Source organism: Rhipicephalus sanguineus, chromosome 6, assembly GCF_013339695.2.
Source record: "Rhipicephalus sanguineus isolate Rsan-2018 chromosome 6, BIME_Rsan_1.4, whole genome shotgun sequence".
Classification (NCBI taxonomy): Eukaryota; Metazoa; Arthropoda; class Arachnida; order Ixodida; family Ixodidae; genus Rhipicephalus; species Rhipicephalus sanguineus.
Genome location: NC_051181.1, coordinates 7,896,356 through 7,917,684, shown reverse-complemented (window position 1 = coordinate 7,917,684; position 21,329 = coordinate 7,896,356). Strand labels below are relative to the sequence as shown.

General features: G+C 47.8%; 1 protein-coding gene across 2 annotated transcripts in view; it reads left to right on the top strand.

Annotated features, from left to right (window-relative positions):
* The window catches only part of LOC119395585 (phosphotriesterase-related protein), a 328,646-nt gene extending 307,567 nt beyond the window's left edge, over positions 1-21,079 (top strand). Inside the window, exons 5-6 of one of the 2 annotated variants that reach the window (XM_049416685.1) lie at positions 7,163-7,383; positions 20,839-21,079. In XM_049416685.1, the coding sequence (XP_049272642.1) occupies positions 7,163-7,383; positions 20,839-20,973 (356 nt within the window). In that variant the 3' untranslated portion in view covers positions 20,974-21,079. The remainder of the gene's footprint in view (positions 1-7,162; positions 7,384-20,838) is intronic. The other variant, XM_037662564.2, reaches the window with a different exon arrangement.
* Positions 21,080-21,329: the final 250 nt, after the last annotated feature.

Below are 21,329 nucleotides of genomic sequence, written 5' to 3'. Positions count from 1 at the left end.
AGCTTGATATACACCCAAATTGATATCTCGCGACGTGACTGTGTCACGAACCTAAATAACAGGTGGTAACATGAACATCATGAGAAGCGTGTCATGTATAGCATGATTCACATTCCACGCTCATGGTGCGCTCGCGGCCGTTTCGCTAGCTTGATATACACCCAAATTGGTATCTCGCGACGTGACTGTGTCGCGAACCTAAATAAGAGGGTGGTAACATGAACATCATGAGAAGCGTGTCATGTATAGCATGATTCACATTCCACGCTCATGGTGCGCTCGCGGCCGTTTCGCTAGCTTGATATACACCCAAATTGATATCTCGCGACGTGACTGTGTCACGAACCTAAATAACAGGTGGTAACATGAACATCATGAGAAGCGTGTCATGTATAGAATGATTCACATTCCACGCTCATGGTGCGCTGGCGGCCGTTTCGCTAGCTTGATATACACCCAAATTGATATCTCGCGACGTGACTGTGTCACGAACCTAAATAACAGGTGGTAACATGAACATCATGAGAAGCGTGTCATGTATAGCATGATTCACATTCCACGCTCATGGTGCGCTCGCGGCCGTTTCGCTAGCTTGATATACACCCAAATTGGTATCTCGCGACGTGACTGTGTCACGAACCTAAATAACAGGTGGTAACATGAACATCATGCGAGGCGTGTCTAATAGCATGATTCACATTCCACGCTCATGGTGCGCTCGCGGCCGTTTCGCTAGCTTGATATACACCCAAATTGATATCTCGCGACGCGACTGTGTCACGAACCTAAATAACAGGTGGTAACATGAAAATCATGACACGCATGCCATGCGCAGCATGACTTACGTGCCACGCTCATGTTGTGCTGGCGGCCGTTTCGCTAGCTTGATATATACCAAAATTGGTATTTTGCGACGTGACTGTTTGAACACAAATAACAGGAGTTAACATGAAAATCATAACACGTATGGGGAACCAGCGCTGGAGTTTCCGCGGACAGGGTGCGCCGCCCCGCCGGGCACGGCCGGAAACACTCGGACATACAAACAAATACGAGTGGCTGCTAACGTGAACCGTGCCGCCGTGCGCGATCATCAAACGAGGAAAAAAAAAGCGTCGAGACCGGCGGTATTGTTGTATCCACAATTGGGACAATGAAAAATGTTTTAATAACTGAAGAAAAATAATAGTGCAGAGCATAGTTTACTCTCTTCGGCCTTGTTTTCCACCGATGTACATGGGTGGGCGGTCTGGAAAACATCACAAATATTTTATTTGAAACTGGCCTTGAAAAAGTTAAAGAAAGCACAGGACAGCTTAGGTTGCGTAAGCATCGCGCCGTACATTACACATACCGTATTTACTCGATTGTAACATGACCACGATTGTAACGCCAGGGGTGACATTTCATTACGTTCAGGAAGAAAAAAATAGAACTTCGGTATTCGTCTGTAACGCGAGGGTGGCCTTTAGGTTGCAAAAATCTAGAAAAAGATACTCGCGTTACATTCGAGTAAAACGGTATTATACGTCGCTGTCACGTGCACAGCTCTAGACCGGTTACAAATCTATGACCGCTAGAAAAACCGTGTTGTCTACGCATGTTCCATTGCTGATCACACACTGCATGTCAAACTCGGAACCACCACGAAGTCAATTGCCACTAGGTTCCTCAAAGGCATTTTTTTAAAGTATCAGGCTTAGACGACGGCCGATCGCAAGTTTGCAAACGGTCTGCAGACGATGGCGAGTCGACGTCGTTAAAGCACGAGACCTGCGACATGTTTGTATTTCCGATAACACCACTGATCTCCACTTTACACCGGCCTTTTTACATTTATTTCACGCTTCACCGTCAGCATCAAAAACGTTTTTTTAAAGACTGCGATACGAGCATTTAGTGGGCACATGCAAGCCGTTAAAAACACCTTAATGGAAAGCGTGTAGCGAAACAGCTTCTGCAATATAGTACGGCAGCTGTAACTACAGATTACGTAAATGTGATATGCTCGCTCAAAACAGCTGTCGCTCACTGGGCTGGACGTTCTCAGTGCTGCCTGATGCACTAATTTTATTTCAAAGCGGGCGCACAACGAGCACACCGCATACACCGTCGAGCTTGCTAGCGCAATTTGAACACACTTACATGTAAGTTTACGTCGTGCTGTGTATGACACTTCGCCGAAAGGTCACAAGCGCTGTCTCTCCGAAAAACAGCTTCTTCCACGTCATAGACATACTTCGCATTGGACAGCTTCCGTCCTTTCGACAGCACACTCTCGCGAAGGTAGCCGTCCCAATACATCACATCACTGGAACCGCAGCGGAGAATAATCGGTGGCATCGCTGCTTGCCCGCTGCACCACAGTGCAGCGAAGTGTCCCGATCTTCGCTAGTCATGCGCGTTACAAAGTACCTACGAAACGACGCACACCGAGCAAAAGCCGTGGTAGTGGCGAATGACGTTCAGCATGCGTTTGAATGTGCCGCGAGGTATGTGAGGGCACGTTGAAACGTGCCATCGTACGCCTCGCGGCGGCTCTTTATTACTAGATGTTTGTCAGCTAGCTCGCCAGAGCGACGAAGCTTGTACATTTTAGGCGCGCCACCTGGGCAGCGCTGGCTACCCACATCATGTACAGCATGACCTACGTGCCACGCTCATGGTGCGCTGGCGGCCGTTGCGCTAGCTTGATATAGACGAAAATTGGTATTGCGCGACGTCTGTGTGGCGAACATAAATAACAGGTGGTAACACGAAAATGATGACATGCATGTCGTGTACGTATGATTTAGACGTCACGGTCATGGTGCACTCGCGGCCATTTTGTTAACTGGATATATACCTTAATTGGTATGGCATGACAGGAGTGCCGAACATATAGAGCAGATCGCGCATCCTATATATGTAGCAGAATATATGTTTCATTAGCATGTCATATACCATATTCTACACGCATGCATGTATGACAATCTCAAGATATATGGCGAACTCGGTGTCACGACATGAATGACTTCATTAGCCTCAATGACAAACAAAACGATGTATGCAGCTCTTTGCTGGCTGCTTCGCATTACATAGATTCCCACACTGCGTGGGATCTGCCGATTTTCGTACTGTTGGTTTACGTGGTCCCTTCATTATCACCGCTTTGTGATCGGTGAAATGCGGGAAAAGTGTCCGCTTTCGAGCGAAAGAGAAAGCGCGCCAAGAGCGACCGCGTTCCCCGCTCGCCCCGTGAGAATTAACGGCAAGACTAGAGGGAAGACACGACGCGCGTAGCGTTCCTCTTCGCGTTCCACGGCGCGAGGTCGGTAGCATGCCCAACGAAAGCCAACGGAACGCGATTGTGCAAGTGTTCCAGCTTCGCGAACAATGCACGGCGTTTACTGCACATAAAGGTGTGCTTTGCGTTTTTTCGTAGAAATATTTTCTTTATCATGTACATTAAGACGAAACGTTGCAAGCTCACTAGAGTATATCGCCCATGTGATCACAACAGCGCTCGCGGCCGTTGCGCTAGCTTTATATACACCCAAATTGGTATCTTGCGTCATGACTGTGTCACGAACCTAAATAACAGGTGGTAACATGAAAATCATGACACGCATGTCATGTACAGCATGACTTACGTGCCACGCTCATGGTGCGCTGGCGGCCGTTTCGCTAGCTTGATATACACCCAAATTGGTATCTCGCGAAGTGACTGTGTCACGAACCTAAATGACAGGAGCTAACATGAACATCATGTGAAGCCTGTCATGTATAGCATGATTCACATTCCACGCTCATGGTGCGCTCGCGGCCGTTTCACTAGCTTGATATATACGAAAATCGGTATCGCGCGATGTGACTGTGTGACGAACACAAATAATAGGTCGTAGCATGAAAATCATGACACGCATGTCATGCACAGCATGACTTACGTGCCACGCTCATGGTGTGCTGGCGGCCGTTTCGCTAGCTTTTATGATAAATTATGATATCTAGTGAATCGCTCATCTAGGGAGCAATTCATTAAACTAGAGCTGGCTACATACTACTACTACAGAGGAGGGAACGACCCACACACTAAGGAGCTTCGCCCCTAAAAAAACGCGCTGTTGCAACGACCGTCCCATTCGGTGCGTTTCCAATACCAGTTTCATTTCGTCAGCGCTTTAACACACCTTGAGGTGGCGGCTTTAGCGCAAGCCTCGCTCATAGCATCCATCCATATTGACAAATAGGTCTCCGACGCTCGCATGGCTGTCGCACCGCTTGCCCGCTCACCCTATGAGAGAGAGAGAGAAAACTTTATTTTAAAAATCAGTCAATCACGCCAGGCATTGCCCGTCGCCCCTAGCCGTCGGCCGGAATGCCTTGAGACAAGGCAGCAGCAGGGCTTGACTGATGATGTCCCGCTGGACGTTGGGGTCTGGGCTGCGGAGCAGGGCCTCTCAGGATTCTAGAGTTTGGGAAAAATCGTTCTGACTCGGACATGTCCACACCATGTGAACCAAATTTGCTGCCTCATCGCAGAATTTGCACTGGGACGAGAAAACTTCTGGGTGCCACTTGTTGTAAAGTACGGGGTCTGCAACTTTCGCCGCATAACCTCGTCTTTCTTACTGAGCAATCAGTCCGCACCTGGGTATACTTCACGATTTAGCCTGTAGTGTGCTATGTTGTAGCCTGTAGTGTGCTACGCATATGTTAAGAGCTTCAGTTACCGCAAGAGCTAAATCATGATCATGGGCGTTTGTCGTCGGTACGGAGATGTGCCACTACGCGTCAACGTGAGTGCGATGCGTCCATATCAAGCTATGCTATGTCTGCCAAACTGCAGTAGACATTGTGCAAGGTCTCATATACCAATGCACTATAAACAATAAACTACTTCCGTGACGACACGTTTCACTTTCGTGTTATACCGATTCCTATGAACGAGGGATCAGCTATCCTTTTATAAACCTCTTTGAAGAAAGGCCTCGGCATCTCAATTATGCATGTGTTTTTGTGGTTGTGCTGCTTCGTCGTTCCTTCGGGCTATGGGTCAGCATAACTGGGGACAATATCAACAAGTGTGCACGGAAGTGTTTCCTCGTCCTTCATGCTTTTCAAAGCTTTTTTTTTTCTAAAAGAGATGCTTCTAAATCTTCGTGCACCGCCCAAGAGAACACCTGCCGCATAGTGTCCTCAAATGAGGGCAGCTGCACTTTTGCCATAAGATTTCATTAAAAACGGCCGAAGACATGCTTGTTCTCTGAAAGTAAGACTAACCATCCCGAACACAAATAACAGTATCAGGCAAAGGAACGCGTCTGCCGTTTACAATCTTTTTATTACATCTTCTTCCGGGAGGATTCCTGACGTTTCGCGAGGAAAAACTAAATCAAAAGATAACATCGACACTTACTGACATCTAATATATACTTCTAAAAGCTTCTGTCCTCACTCGAGCTAGTCGTGAAGGAATGGAAGGAATAATCCAAATTCAATGTCACTTATCAGTTTCTATTTAGGTATCCTCACATGAGGCCGCTATGCATAAGAGGGTTAAAGACTGCGCGCGCAAGATGTACAGGCTGTTTCATACTTAGGGGAAAACTAGGAGAATGTTCCAAAGCGCTCGCAGTTTTCCCCTAAGCGTGAAACAGCCAGTACATCAAGTGGATGACCAGCGGAAAGCATGGTCTCACTCCCACAGGGAGAATAAAGAGACCACCACTGTGCGTGAATATTCTGGCGTCTGCCAGCACCGTAGAGAAGAACTTCAAGCAAACGAGGCCGTTGAACGCGCTCGAAGGTAGCGGGATCGATACGACTAGGGAGGACAGCGGCCGCAACGTCGATCCCGAGCCGGAATTCTCAAGCAGTCCCACTCGGCACTACGGTTTGTGCAAGTTCTGTTAAATAAACAAGTATCCTTCGTATGAGCTATGATAGCTTACTTTATTTTTATGCATATTCCGTGTTAGAATAATATATTGCACCTGACGTGAAATGTGTTTGGGAAATCTCTGCGCACTGCCTTTTTGAAGCTCTAAAGAAAGTTCACAAATTATGCCAGCAAATGCGGTATGCAAGTTTGATCGTAGTTACTTGTTATGGATTATAACTGTTGTATTGTTTGTTGCGATATTTTGCATTTAACGAAGCGGCAGATGGTTAAACAGGGAAGCACTTGAGGTTTACAGGAGCGAGTTGCAGCGAGGTTTACAGGAGCGAGAATGCAGCGGTGAAAGAGAACTGAGATGAACGAACACATACTGAACGCCCATTTAAAACAGCATCACCGGCGCCTACCTACGCAGCAGCGAAAAGCGGCACCTGCAGATAGCACTCGAGCACTGCGATTCTCTCCGTGCGGCTGTGCATTCAGCCGGCACGTTGTGATACCGTGCGCAAGTACTATGCGCCACGACAGATCCTAGTTGAACCTAAGATGCTTTAAATGAACTGATGCTTGAAATCAGTGCCTACATGTAAAAGAGAACAACGCTGTGGCCGGAACAAGTTGCTCCTCGTGCAGGGAAGGTGCGACGTGCCGACACAGACAGAAGGAAGACAATACAACAAAGTAAAGAATACAACTCAACATAACAGGCTTTTTCAGCATTGTCGTCGCTTTTTGCGCCAGTCATCAAGTGTGTGTTCCCGCATGCGAATTCGCCACTGTTTTGGGCCAATCTAATAGTAAAGCAACCGACAGGAATTTTTTAAGGAGTACTCGCATGCTGGAGAAGTTGTAGCGCCTGAGTGAGTTTCCGAAGAGCCCCGCTGGAGCAAGCAATACAGAGGAAAAACTTGGGTTTAAGTCATTAAAGAACCATGAACAACGATAGATATCTGACTGCTGCAGAGATACGGAAATAGTAAATATAAATAATGTGAAGCATATCAACTTGTACCGCTGTTCATTTAAAATGCAGCAGCCTTGCGTTCTAAACTATAGGGTAATTAGCGCAGCACTTGTTTATAAAATATGCAGTCTGCGCAACAATACGTGCCAGCAAAGAGCAGAAGCGTGAGGAAGAAGACGGGAAAAATACAATAAAGAAAAAAAGCCATAGAACGCAATTAGGCAGCAACTTGATCATTGAGAGGAATGACGAATGCCCAATACTAAAGATAATATTTCTTTCCGCACGGTGTTAACAGAAAGCCTATTTATTTACAGGAACATTCTTGGAAGCCGATGCGCTGGTTGAATTTGCGCAGTCGTATGGCAGCTACTGTGAGCACGATCTGTTCGGCTTGGAGACGTCACACTACCAGCCTGCACCGTCCTTCAGCATGCCCAGTGATGCGCAGAGACTGGACCAGCTGAAACATCTCGTGGATGAAGGCTTCAGTGACCGTATCGTGATCAGCCATGATATCCACACACGGCACAGGCTAGTGAGTATTCCAGTGGGACTGCTCTACGCACATGAAATCATGTGCGATGTCAGCCCGTACGAAACCATACGGTACGATATAATGGCCACCCTGCTCTTGGTCTAATGCAGAGAACTGAAATTTATGAATTTGCTTACAACCAATTTATCTTCGAGGCGGGCAGCGCTGTACTGTTTCCCATTTTCTATGTGATAAGCATCTACAACATTTTGCAAATTTTAAGTTGAGCGATTCCCCAGCTGATGAGGGTAAGTTATGATATTTTAACTATCTCAAGCTATATTGTCCCATGCGGATATAAAAGCTTTTCCTCCAATTATTTTGCACTGTTATGAGCTGACAACAACAGCCGATTTGGCGGCGTTGCCGTCTATTGCCGCCCATGGTGTCCACACAGGCTTTCGTGCATAATCAAAAAGGTTCGAGCTGCAATGGAGCAAAGGTTTTCTCCCTGGTAGTCAAGCAGTCTATGACAGAGCTTCGCCAATGGCTGAAACTGCCCGGGAAAAGTACCATAAGTAGGGATCATGTGGCACACCTATTTCGTGGCAAAAGCAAAGAATCGCACCAGATGTCCTAACTTGCTTAGGACGAGGACAAGCTGAGCTAGTTATGTTATTTCCGTATTCTTTTGTGTCTCTTGCTTACCGAGCGAGTGATTGAAGCCCATTACAAAGGCTCAGCCATAGTTCTTGATCAGCCACAGCATTACCAAGTGTGCAGCTCGGCAGGTTCACGGGTTGCCTTGCAGACGGGTAGTGGCTGTTTCGCTTTCCAGCAACCATGGCAACTGTAGTTGCAGCAGGCGCTCTAACAGGGCTTACAATGGCACCATAGCTTATGCTGCGAATGTTCTGCGTCTTCCGCGCTGGCCTGGAGTCTTTCTGGCAATGGGACGGCATTGCTAAATGATATGGCGACGTGCAATCAGAAAGAGGCGTCAATCGTGTTTACAATGCATTTATGCGGTTTCCAGGCGTGGACAAGAGGGCTGAAAGCGCGCCAGTCTCAAATCCCGTCGTCTTCCTGACGCTGATATTTGTCGAACAGAATGAAAATAGTATGTATGACGATATATACTCTATGATATCTATATATTAAACATTCCTCTGGTGGTGGTGGTGTGGAAGAAGGGGAGGTTAGCCTGGCACTACAGGTCGGTAAAAAATCTGTAGCTTACTCACACTCACTCAAGAAATATATTTTGCGCTTAAGGCTAACTGGGATTTTCTTCAAGCAGGCTCACTCGGACTCCGACTCAAACCTCGATCTGACTCTGAGTGATTCGAGTCATGCGTGTCTTAGTGCATGATTAGCGTTTTTGACCAGGATGTCAATGTTTTTTCACACCAATATGCAGGGCTTAAAGTTTGGGGGGGGGGCCTCTCCATTTTTTAAGGAGGGGCGCCCTCCCCCCTCGGGAGTCCAACGGTGGCACGGCGGCACCCATTTGACAAGTGCTGGAGTTGAAGTTTTTTGGTAGTAGTGCGTTGTGCGGGGAAATTATACAGTGCAGTTTTCGGAATAATGATTTAATAGCGAATATTTGGTTGACGGGCTGTCAGCAAAACAGAAGAAAACAGGAATCGTCGTACTGCGGAATGCAATTCACTGAGACACTGAACTCCACGGACAACGCCTCCTGAAACCACGGGTCACCACCCTGTTCGACAGAGCGTCTTGGCACAGCATACTGTTTAGAGATCATGTAACTTGAAATACGAGTTCTTAGTAGTTGCAATCCAGCAAGGTCATGTTGTAGAAAGACACGACTTACACGCGATATTATTGCCACACGCGCTCCTTTCTTTCTATGCTTATGTTACCGCCCCATTACACATGTTACTACTGCCCTGCGCAAACCGCGCCAAAATGTCTAGGAACGTTAAAGTTATTTTAGGATCGCCTTTTACGCCTGAGCGCTGAAACGCGAACAGCTGCGCATTCTGAAACTAACGCGGCCGCCATTGATAAGGCTGGAATGTTCCATAAATCCCGACGCGCTTTACCGCAGATCAGTTTATCGACGGCCGACACTCTGTTCGTCGCTGCCAGTGTATAGTGTGTATTGCTGTAGGCTGACTTTCCGTTACCCAGCCACAAGTTCGGCTAAATAAAGAGTTTCATCTTGGACATGCCGACTGCTGCCTTCGTCAACGTCACGACCACGTGACATCTGGTGGAGGAGCTGTTCGTTCATGTACCGGAAGCCGCCGTCAAGCAGTGAACCCAGCCCAATTCGTGGCGAAGACACCGGCACCGTCATGGACAGTGGAGCCAGCTGCAGACTGAAAGGACTACCCCCAGGTACGGACTCCTACCAGAGAAGCCAAAAACCATGGCGACGAAGACATCAGGCACGGTGACGGCCGCGGTGTCCCCTGCCTCAAGTGGACTAGACCACAGACGTCGTTCGAGCAGAAATCGAGCAGTCACTGGGCACCCTTCAACCGCCACAGCCTCAGCCGCAAGCCATGAGCAACGCTGCTGTAGCCTGTTGGGTATCAGGTGTCTCAGCTTGCGGCTGCATCTGCGCAGAGCTGATAGACGAAGCGGACAAGGCGACGGTGAGTTAAGGCAAATTTGTATACATATAATCAGAGGCGTTACATATTCGGCACTGCGGCCGACAGCTTATTGGGCTCGCACTGACGTGCGACGACGATCCGGGATTTCTGCGTTCGCTCTTCCTGTCTTCCCGCGCGGCTTCGTTCTCTTATAGCCCTGGCCGATACCTTGCATCAGCCAACAGTTCGAAGCCTCCAATCGGGAAGCGCCGATGGTCGCTGCCTGGAATCGGATCCGTGGATGAGAGGGCCTGCCGCACGTTGCGTGAGGAATTGCCGCCGGTTGCGTCAGGCGCGCCGCAGGAGTTGCCGTGGATTTCATGAGACTCCCGCCTTGGTTGGCATCGGTTGCATCTGGAACCTCGGTGGTGTTGACGTTGGTTGCATCAGAGAGTGTGTCGATGTTGACGCCACTTGCGTCAGACGTTCTACCAGCTTGAATGCCTTGACGATGCAAGGAAGTTTGGGTTGGGAGCCCTGACATAACAGCACCCCCGCCGCCAGACAATGCGCCGGAAATACGAGCTGCTTCCACGTGGCTCGGATGCCGGGCGCGCTCGTTCGCCAGGTCCATCCAGGTTCACCTCCAGTGCCATGGAGGACACGAGGCTCCATGTTTCGTTCCGTGAACAGATCCCATTTCTCAGGCCGGATCCCTGCTCCACTGGCTTGTCGCCACGATGTGTCGACTAGCTTTGCTCGTCTCTTCTGGCGATCTTTGGTCTCAGTACTTGTTGATCGTTCTGCAACTTGTCAAGAACGGTACGACAACAGACAACACACGATACAAACAAGTTCCCTCGGTCACCCGACAGAACACCAGACCTAACTATCATAATATATTCCCAGCTACGTGTCTGTCGGTATTTTGTTCCCTCTATATCAAGAGACAGATGTGGGACACAAAGCTCTTGAAGCAGAACTCAAAATATTACACGTGTAACAAACGCAATGAAACAGAATTCAAAATAATGTTGGCCCCTTGAGATCACTCAGGACGGAAGCGCTCAGCTGAGGCCGCAATGCGGACAAAAGTTTGCCCCAATCTGCCATCGAAAAACCGAAAGGACAGCCGAAGACGGCACCGATTAGAACGCCTCTTACTATACGCCTCTCACCTGCAGCTCAGTTTTCGGCTTAAATACAAAACTGGTCTTTCGTGACCACTGCAATCTTCTTGGCACAATGTAGCTCCCATGCCGCGATCACTCGCGTCGCATTGAATGATAAAGCCCTTGGAAAAGTCGGGTGCCATGAGAACGGGCTTTTCGCTTAAGGCTTGTTTAAGCTTGCAAAACACATTCTCCTTCTCTGAGTCCCACGTCACTTTAACTGGCTCCGACTTCCGAAGTGCGTCAGTTAGAGGGCCGGTAATGATAGAGTAGTTTTGCACATAATGGTGATAGTATTCCGCTAGCCCTAAGCAAGCCCTTATCTCAGACTTTGTGGTTGGTCGTGGATTGTTCACGATGACGGCTACCTTGATCTCTGAAGGCCTACGCCGACCACGCCTCACAACGTGTCCCAGGTAAGACACCTCGCCGCACAGAGGCACCAGGCTGCGGCGCACTACAACCGTATTGCTGCCTGTATCACGCAAAACTGAGACCTGGTGCCCATTTAACAAACCCTTTGTCACAGGCATGTTTCTACAATGGGGAGTTCCTTTGTATTGGTCATGTATCGTGCTTGTGATGTTACCAAGATAAGTCTTTTGATTTTCTTCTTCGGTCGTCCTTTCACCAGACCCAGGCTGGGGATGCCATAATTGCGCCGTATCTTCGGACGCAGGATGGGAGCTTTCGAGAAGACAAGATGCCTCGTCGCGTCGTGACCCTTTCTCTGCGCACTTTTTCGCCTCATGCCCCTGTCGACGACATTTCGCGCAAAATGGTGCTTTCGTCTGGGCACGGCAGTTTGGAACCGTGTGCCCCGATCTGCAACATAAGAAACACTTTGTGAGGGTAGTTTCTCCATCTCGGACAGGTTTTCGGTTGTGAGTGTTGCTTCCCTCCGAATCTTCCTTAAAGAATAACAAATTTTTCTGTTGCTGAGCATCCATAAACATATCGGCTGCTTCTGTGGTAGCGTTCAATGTGCAACATTCTCTCTCGCGGAGGAAAGTAACGAACTTCCTGTTGCAGTTAGATAAAAACTGCTCCTTAACGACCAACTAGACCAGACCCTTGAATGTATTGGGAGTCTCCGAGAGCTCAATCCACCTATCGAAGTACCCTTTAATTCTAGATGCGAACTGGGTAGCCGACTCCCCGTTCTCTGGTTCCGATGCTCGGAAACGCTCACGATAACCTTCGGCCGTGAAACGGAAACGCCTTAGAAGAGCTATCTTTACCTTGCTGTAATCTAGACAGTCCTCAGGAGGCAGTCTACCATACACCTTCAAAGCTTCTCTAGTCAGACACATACTCAACGCGATCGCCCCTTGCGATTTGTCCCAGCTTTGGCTGGTCGCAACGCACTCGAACCTCTTGAGGTATGCGTCTAAGTCGTCTCGAGCATCCTCAAACTGCGGGAGAAATTTGCGCGGATTTATCGTCTGCGAACGAACCGCTTGTATGCCTTCATTCGTTTATCCCTGCTGCGTTCGGTCCTCTCGTGCCGCGTCTAACTCCGCGAGCCTTATACGTAGCTGAAGGCTGCGTTCCTCTGCTTCGGCTCGCGCTCGTTCCGCGGACGCCCGTTCGGCAGCTATTTACTCACGCTCCACGGCAAGCAGATCGCGTTCCTTCGCCGCTTCACGCTCAGACGCCCTTTCATCACGCTGACGCTTTTCCTCCTCTGCCACCCACTCTTTCAACTCTGCCCCCGACAAGCCTACTCGTTCTCCAAGTTCGACTAATGTCCGCGTGTCCATTGCCTATGTGCCTGTGCGGCAGAGAACTGCTTCGTCCTGTCCATCGGACGCCAAAAATGTCACGGTGTACAGTCATGGTGTACAGTATCCCCCGTAGCAGGTTCCTAATTACAGGTAATTAGGACGAAGCACACTTTCTCTGACACACACACACACACACACGCACACACACACACACACACACACACACACACACACACACACACACACACACACACACACACACACACACACACACACACACACACACACACACATAGAATATAAATTCTTACAACACCCGCTTTATATACGATATACAACAAAACACTCGCGTCATACACAATAAGAACAGGGATACTATCTAACACTTCAAAGTTAGTAGAAAAGAATACAGAAAAGTCGATGTGCGCACATCACCATTAGCACCTCGCTGTAGAAACCAGAGCGTCCCAGAAGCGACGCTCCGAAGTCGTCGGCTCGGTGCTAGAGGTTCCACGCGGAGTCAGATGGCCAGGCAGTGTGTTGCGAACGAGTTCCGTCGGTACTCCGCCGGATCATTGACGTTTAGGTGCACTGTTCGGCTACCCACGACGTTGCGCCAAACGTTCACAGCAATAAGCTTGAGGACCCAAACCATCGGCAGGAGCCAGGATTTCTTCTTCCCATGGCTGCTTCTTCCGGCATTCTCTCGCCGTTCCTCTTGTTTTTTCACGCGCCCCTTCTTTTTCTTTTTTCCTCTTCTCCGATCCTCGCACCACGAGAGTTTCTCGCGTTGCTCCTCTTCTTCGTTTTCTTCCCGTGGTTTATGCTCCGGTGTCATGGCAGCTTTCTTCTTATTTCGTTGCTGTCGTCCATCAAATTTTTTTTCTTCACGTACCTACACTCTAAGACAAAATCGAGTATTTGGGGAGTATTTCTGCCACACAACAATAATCGTCATCTGGCTTGATCGCGTTTCCTTTCTTGAAAACCCAGCTCTCGTTACTTTCCTGTCAAGAATGCTATGTCACGCTGATAACGCGCACGCCGTTCGTGACCGGGAAGTGCCGCGACCGTGGTGATAACGCGAGGAAAGCATGCGAGGTGGATGACGATTGTTGTTGTGTGGCAGAAACACTCCCAAAGTACTCGATTTTGTCTTAGAGTGTACACGTACTACATCACACAGGTATAACCGGAGCAACGGCTCATGGCAGACAACAGTAATGGTGCCATTGCAAGCCGAACGTTCAGAAACCTATGTACTTAGTTAACACGATGTGGTTGGAGAACGCAGGTTGCCATATAGGTCTTTAAATGACGAAAATTACATCAGCTGTGCTACAGAATATAAAATGCACAAATTGATAAAATAAGAGTATATGTAGCCGATGTGCACACTGCATAATGCCGAGCTTTACATATTGTATATGATGAATTTGGGCCATTCAGAAAAATTATTCTAGCCGTGTTAAAGCCAATCAACGCTTGTAGTACCGATTTGAATTTGTAATGCTGCAAGCCATCCAAAAAACCGCTAGCCACTTTTGCCGGCCTTCTGTAAACTTCTGCACACATAATTGCATATGAGAAATAAGATTTGTTTCCCTTGATAATTTCTTTATAAAATTAAAGTAGCAATCGCACAATGAATGCTACATCTTAGTCGCACAACCTGCAAATAAGAACACTTTTTTCGGTTTGATGCTGCCTTAAAAAAAGCCTACAAAAGAAACGAACTTTAGATGAGCACATAATTGAGGTGTGCCTTGCCACCCCAGCACAGTGGATAAAAAGCGACAGTCATTCTTGGAATGGAACAACAGCCAAGGAAGAAGAGCGCCTTGACACGAAACACTTGCGTTACAGATGCGGAGTATCGCGCAAAGCAACGTGGCTTCATCCACCTGTTGCAGTTGTAGGTAGTGAACACACATGGTGAATGCTCCCTACAACCGTATAAAGTGCACAGAAAGCATTAAAACATACCTGTTTATCTTCCTTCCTCTGGCCATCATCCCCGCAGAGTGAACAAACCGCCCAGACGATCACACTCGGTTCCCGCGTAAAAGACGTCATGTAATGAAGTAACCTAGCTGTGTAATTCAGATGCACTCTAGAACTTGCCAAAATCAGGCATCCACTGCGCACTCTTGAGCCTTACTGTCCACAATGTATCGTACACTCGGCGATAGTCTTGTCAAAAGGCTGCTGTGCGTCCGCACTCGCCGTCAGTCACGACACCAGGACCTAGATCGTCTTGGAAGGTACACTTGATATTGAATCATGTAACCAACGTGCATAATCTATAAACGTGGTAACGCAGCATTGTAGAACACAGCATGTCACACACACACAAACTGCGCGCACCGCGCGCCCGTCAAACAACTAAAGCCCCCAAGTACTACAAGACCTGTTGCAACTGCTTGCTTACACTAAGATAACTGCATAGGTGGCAGTAGTGTCGTGTCACTGTACATAAAAAAGTGTATTGATGGCTTTTTTTACACCCGTGTGTGCATGTTGGAAATGTGTTATGGCTGTTCTATTTTGTTATACTCCTATACATTTTGTTTTGGGTAAATGAAAGAAGTTAGAAATGGGCAGTTTTCAAACTCGCATCCCAGACGACGGTCATCTCTGAGTCCTTACTTAAAAGAAACGCTTTTCTGTTTCAAGTTACTGCCCTCTCCCGTGGATAGAAAGAGGTAGGGATTATGATGGGAGGAGGAAATGGGTAGGGTGTGATAGGCGACACCCAACGTTGCACACAGAGGAGGTGAACGGGACAAGGAAGGAGCGAAGGGAGAGAGGAGTTGACGCCGTGGAGAACGGAAGAGAGTCGCGTGGAGACGACATTACGAGGGGGGCGGGGCGGGAGAAGGATGTACGCGACGTTGCGCCCAATCGAACTTCGCTTGTCGGCTGCTTCTGACCAGCGTTGCAACAGCGAGGAGAGATAGAGACAGTAGTTTGAGTTTGGGAAAAACGCTTGTCCGCGTATCTTTGCAACCAACAACATTCTGCTTTGGACATATATGTAAGTGCACCATGAATACGAACCATGCATAAGAACAGTCCCTAATTTTTATCACAAAAATAACGAACTTTTTTCTGTACGTCACCCATTGTCCACAGTTCCAATTCTTCTCCCCCTCCCAAACTACTTCGCGACGCCGTGCGGGTGATCCCCACTCTCCTCCGTTAATTTCTGCTGGACAAATGGGCAACACGGGCCCCTGAGCGAGTGTTCGCAGTGTGACTGGATCATATCTGTTCATATTTGCATATACGATCGACTCATGCTTTTTAACTCTTTCAAGCACAGAAGTTGGCTTTGCTTTAAATTTTGAATTTTAATGCAAAAATTATGATAAATGGTCACAAATAGCACATTGAACGCACGAAAAAAAATTACGACTAGTAACAAAGTTCCCAGGAGGTGGTCACCGCTGATGACCACCGTGCCGCAAGGGTCTGGGCTCCACAAATATGTAACAACTGGTCATTTTAAATGCAGCAGCATACTTTACGCTTTACACAGAGGAAGTCACTTCTTGTGGAATTCCGAAAAACAGTTTTTTTTCCTTTCCAAAGGCAGAGTTGCACGTTGCATGTTTGACACATCCAAACTGTTCGAGATGGGTGTGCCTTTCTGCTGCAGTTCGCACACTTTCGTGATGAACACCTTGTTGGCTGATGGTTGGATGCTGCTGTACGAATGGTGAAGTCCAAAAAGGATTTGAATTGCTTTCGTTTGGCCCGTGCGCCAACAGATGACTTACGTTTATCTGTACGATCTATAAGAGCTTGGACAGTCATCTGTCGGGCTAAATTGCTTCTAAAATCTTTCAAGGTCATCTTTTCGGAACCAGCATGTTCCCGAAAAATGATGCATGCGTTGGCAACCCTGCAGTCAAGAAGTTAAAAAAAATATCTGGTGCCACCACTTGCGTGATTTCCAATCCACCTCATACTTCCATTTCATCACCCTTCCTCCCTCCCGTAGCCCTTTCATGCACGGTGGTCAGCGTAGGTAACCACCCTGAATAAAGTCGCTGTACAGAATGAAACTGATCTGAAGCACATTTTTACTTGCACAGCCAGCAAGAAATACTCTTCCGCTGCGTGTTACACCAAAAAAAGTTCGCGTGCAACCTCACGTACCTCTGCGCCCGTATAATCTTTCAGGGTACAACGCGGGAAACGGCATGCTTGTTGCAAAATTTTTTCTTGTAGGGAAAAAAAGTGCCCTGGATAACTAGCGCCATCTGGAGCATCTTTATAAACGACTAAAAGGGCAAAGCAAACACGTATTCGCTCGCTCAACCTCTAGATGTCACTGCTAAAAAATGTTGAAATGGTGGTCACCGTAGGTGGCCACTCTGCCGGAAAGAGATAAAAATAAGAAACTGCTTACTTCTATATATACGGCAGGTAATATAATGAACCATGCTGCGGTCGTCAGCAATTCTTCGATCGCCGGTGCATGGGCGATATATGTAAAATATTTACGCAGTTTACTGAAACACGATATTTGTGTACATTGGAACACAAATTGTTTACTGCGTGTAGTCTCTGAAAGACGAACTTGTCTATGGTGGGAAACTGATTTTACGGTGGCAATTAAGGCTATTTAACTTTTTTGTTGTGATGCGCGTTTTGACATTAGGAACGGCAACTGAAAGTCTGAACACTTCAGTCACCAGAAATAAAATGCACATGGTCATTTGACTCTGATGTACACTTAATGTTAAACGATATTAGGCTTTGCATGTCTAATGTCTGTCTGGTGAATCATTAGGAGCGCACTTAGTCGACATTAGACACTCAAGACTCATTTTCATAAGGGATAATCCTAGAGAATCTGGAAAGCTATTAATAATCAGCTGAACCTTTTCTAACGCTACGTATATCCTGGCATAGCCGAGGTAAGCCACTGCAGATTTTTTGTGCACATTCTCTTAGACGACCCACTCGCACCTGAGGACAATTTATCAATTCTGGCACACTGGGTATTCCGCTTATTCTTAGCGGAAAAGTGGACGTTAATAATAAACTTGTCGGCAATCTTTTTAATACGGTGAGAATTGCCATGAATATGTGGGATTACCGCTAGTTTGTTACCCTTTCCCCGTTTGCCATCTAGTATTGCTGGACCATTTCTAACTTTGTTCATAACTTTTAATGACGCAGAAACAATGGCGTCAAGAGGGAAGGCCGCGTGTTTCAGGCGCTGAAATTGAGATAAGAGGCTAGAGGACATTTTGTGGACGCAAGATTTGGTTAGGGCAGAAAAAATAGTGTTAACAGCGATACCAGATTTCGCAATCTTGGAATGACTGGAGGAATAGTTAAGCAAAGGCTTCTTGGACGTAGGGGCAAATTCCCAGTAAACGTGGCGCTCATTAAACGTCAGAGACAATTCCAGAAACTGAATTTTCTTTTCCACAGGAGATTTCGTATGTGAAGGTCAGGCCTAGTCCTCTTTCCTTGAATCATTTCACAACATTGAGCATCTGATGCATGAAATTGTCCTTCTTTGTGACAACAAAATAATCGTCTACGTAGCGAAAAATCTTCACCGCCATTCCATCCAGATCGTTAGCCAAGACATTGTCAATACAACTAAAAAATGTCACATAAGACTGGGGCTACCCGGGACCTGGGCTACCCGGGATCTGTGGGTACTGAGCTTGCTGCGTCCCGTCCGTAGTTAAACGAGGACGACGGAGGCTTCAACTCCCAACAAACAACAACAATTTATTTAACGCGACTCTGCATACAGCGGCGTCGGTCCAGGGACACGAGACAGCGAGGCGGCGACCATGGTCCCCGGCAGCAGCAATCGGCCAGCGCGGGTGGCAGCATCTGTTCCTCCTGGTAGTCAAGCACCTCTTTTTCTGTTACCGAGTAGTTGCGTTCCGCCTCGACCAGAGTGTGGCTTGCGAAAGCAACTGGCCTAAGAGCGCCTGCGCATTCCTGTAAAAGTACCTCGCAAAGGCCGTAATCGCTGGCGTCGGTCTGTAACAGAAAAGGTTTGTTAAGGTCTGGCAGCTGAAGGGAGGCGTTACTGGTATCGCTTTCAGAAGCGTGTCGAAAGCTGCTTGTTGCTCATCGCTCCAGAGCCATTTCGCGCATTTCTTCAGCAACTGAGTTAGTGGTCGGGAGATGTCTGCGCACTGCGAAATGAAGTCACGATAAAAAGCAATCATTCCGAGAAACCTTTGCAAGCTCTTATTATTCTGGGGTGGGGGGAAATCTGCAATTGCCTTCAATTTACCTGGGTTTGGTTTTATTACGCCGTTGTCGGCGAGAAATCCAAGCAGGTTGATTTTGTTAGTAGCTGCAGTTTTCCGGAATGAACAGTTAGACCGGCTGCTGACATGCGCTGTAGCACCGTATGCAAGTGTTCAAGATGTTCTTCAAACGTGCGCGAAAACACCGTCACATCATCAAGATACCGAAGTGCATAAATAAACTCTGCATCACCCAATACCATGTTCATCATGCGCTGATAGGAACTCGGACTATCGGAAAGACCAAAGGGCATTCGGTCAAACTCAAACAAGCCTCTATGGCATGCGAATGCCGTTCTCTGGATATCGTCAGGGTGAACCTCGATATTCAGACACCCACGAGAGCAGTCGATAGTGGTCAAGAACTTTGCGTTTCCCAGCGCATAAGTTATGCTTGCTATTGCTGGCAAAGGGTAGGAATCTCTCACCGTGACTGCGTTGAGCCCGCGTAGTCTATACAAAGACGTGCCGTACCATCGTTCTTTGGGGCCAATACAACAGGAAAGGCCCACGGACTGTCCGAGGGTCGTACGGCTCCTGTGTCGATCATTTCGTCCAGGGATTTATCGAGAACGGCTCGCTTGTGCTGGCTCAGCGGTCTCGGGTTGCAACGCCATGGCCGGGCGTCGCCGGTGTTGATGCGATGCACTAGAACGTCGGTCTTCCCAGGACATTCCGTAAACATTCCTGAGAACGACGTCAGTACGACCCCTATGGAGTCCTGTGGAAAAGAAAATTCAGTTTCTGGAATTGTCTCTGACGTTTAATGAGCACCATGTTTGCTGGGAATTTGCCCCTAGGTCCAAAAAGCCTTTGCCTAATTATTCCTCCAGTCATTCCAAGATTGTGAAATCTGGTATCGCTGTTAACACCATTTTTTCTGCCCTAACCAAATGTTGTGTCCACAACATGTCCTCTAGCCTCTTATCTCAAATTCAGCGTCTGAAACACGCGGCCTTCCCTCTTGACGCCATTGTTTCTGCGTCATTAAATGTTATGAACAAAGTTCGAAATGGTCCAGCAATACTAGATGGCAAACGGGACAAGGGTAACAAACTAGCGGTGATCCCGTATATTCATGGCATTTCTCACCGTATTAAAAAGATTGCCGACAAGTTTAATATTGACGTCCACTTTTTGGCTAAGAATAACCTGAATACCCTGTGTGTCAGAATTGATAAATTCTCCTCAGGTGCGACTGGGTCGTCTAAGAGAATGTGCACAACAAAACACCGCACGCAGTTCGTCCCTTGCAAAAACAATGTAGTTCACTCAATTCCGATGTCGTGCGGTGAAGTGTACCTGGGGCAAACGGGGCGCTGCCTCAACATTCGCCTGCGCGAGCATCATAGCTCTGTCAAGGGTGCGCCGTATTCGCATTTGGCCGCGCACTGTGCCGCTTGTGGCTGCTCACCGGAGTTCTGCCGCACGACCACTGTTTTTGGACACAATGAGGCGCAAATCAGAGAGATAGCTGAAGCTTTTGCTATCAGCAAAAATGGTGACACGTGTGTCAGTACTCCATCGATTGCGTTGCTCGATTGCGAGGTGGCTTACTTAGACAATACTTAAATTTGTTGTATGCCTGCAATCTCTTGTCATGTGCTTAGGGTGCACGCGCATTTCTTTTTCGTTGTGCTTGAATAAAGAATTTAGTTGTCGGTCAGCGCTCGTGTTGTGCAGTCTCTTCTTTGTGTCTCGTTTTTTGCGCTGTTCAATATGAATTCAATGCTAATGTTCATATTTCTTCCAGATGAAATATGGGGGCCATGGCTACTCTCACATCTTACTGAACGTCGTACCGGCAATGCTTCGACGTGGGTTCTCACCGGATGCTGTGCGTGCCATCACTGAGACCAACCCACAGACCTGGCTCACCTATTGGTAACCACAGTCTTGCCATAGCTGCCACAAGACTGAGAGACTGAGGGTGTTTTTTTATGGCAGGGGTGGAAAAATCGTTATATTTTCTGTATCGCTTGAGATGTGCCTCTCGTAAAGAACTGAGCAACTACACGATGACAGTGTGTCATTCTTCTGGCCTTGCATACGAGACATTGTTGTGTGAAACAAAGAGCTGCAATAAAACGAAGTGAAAGAACACGAACGACCATGCCCGTGATAACAGGGCTGTGGTGGAAATGCGGGGCAGACAGCGTTTGCCCAGCACATCTTCAGAGCGGCAAAAAGGCAGGCCTGGGACGAGTTGGTAGCACGTGGTGCGCTGTAGGCACATGTGCCGTG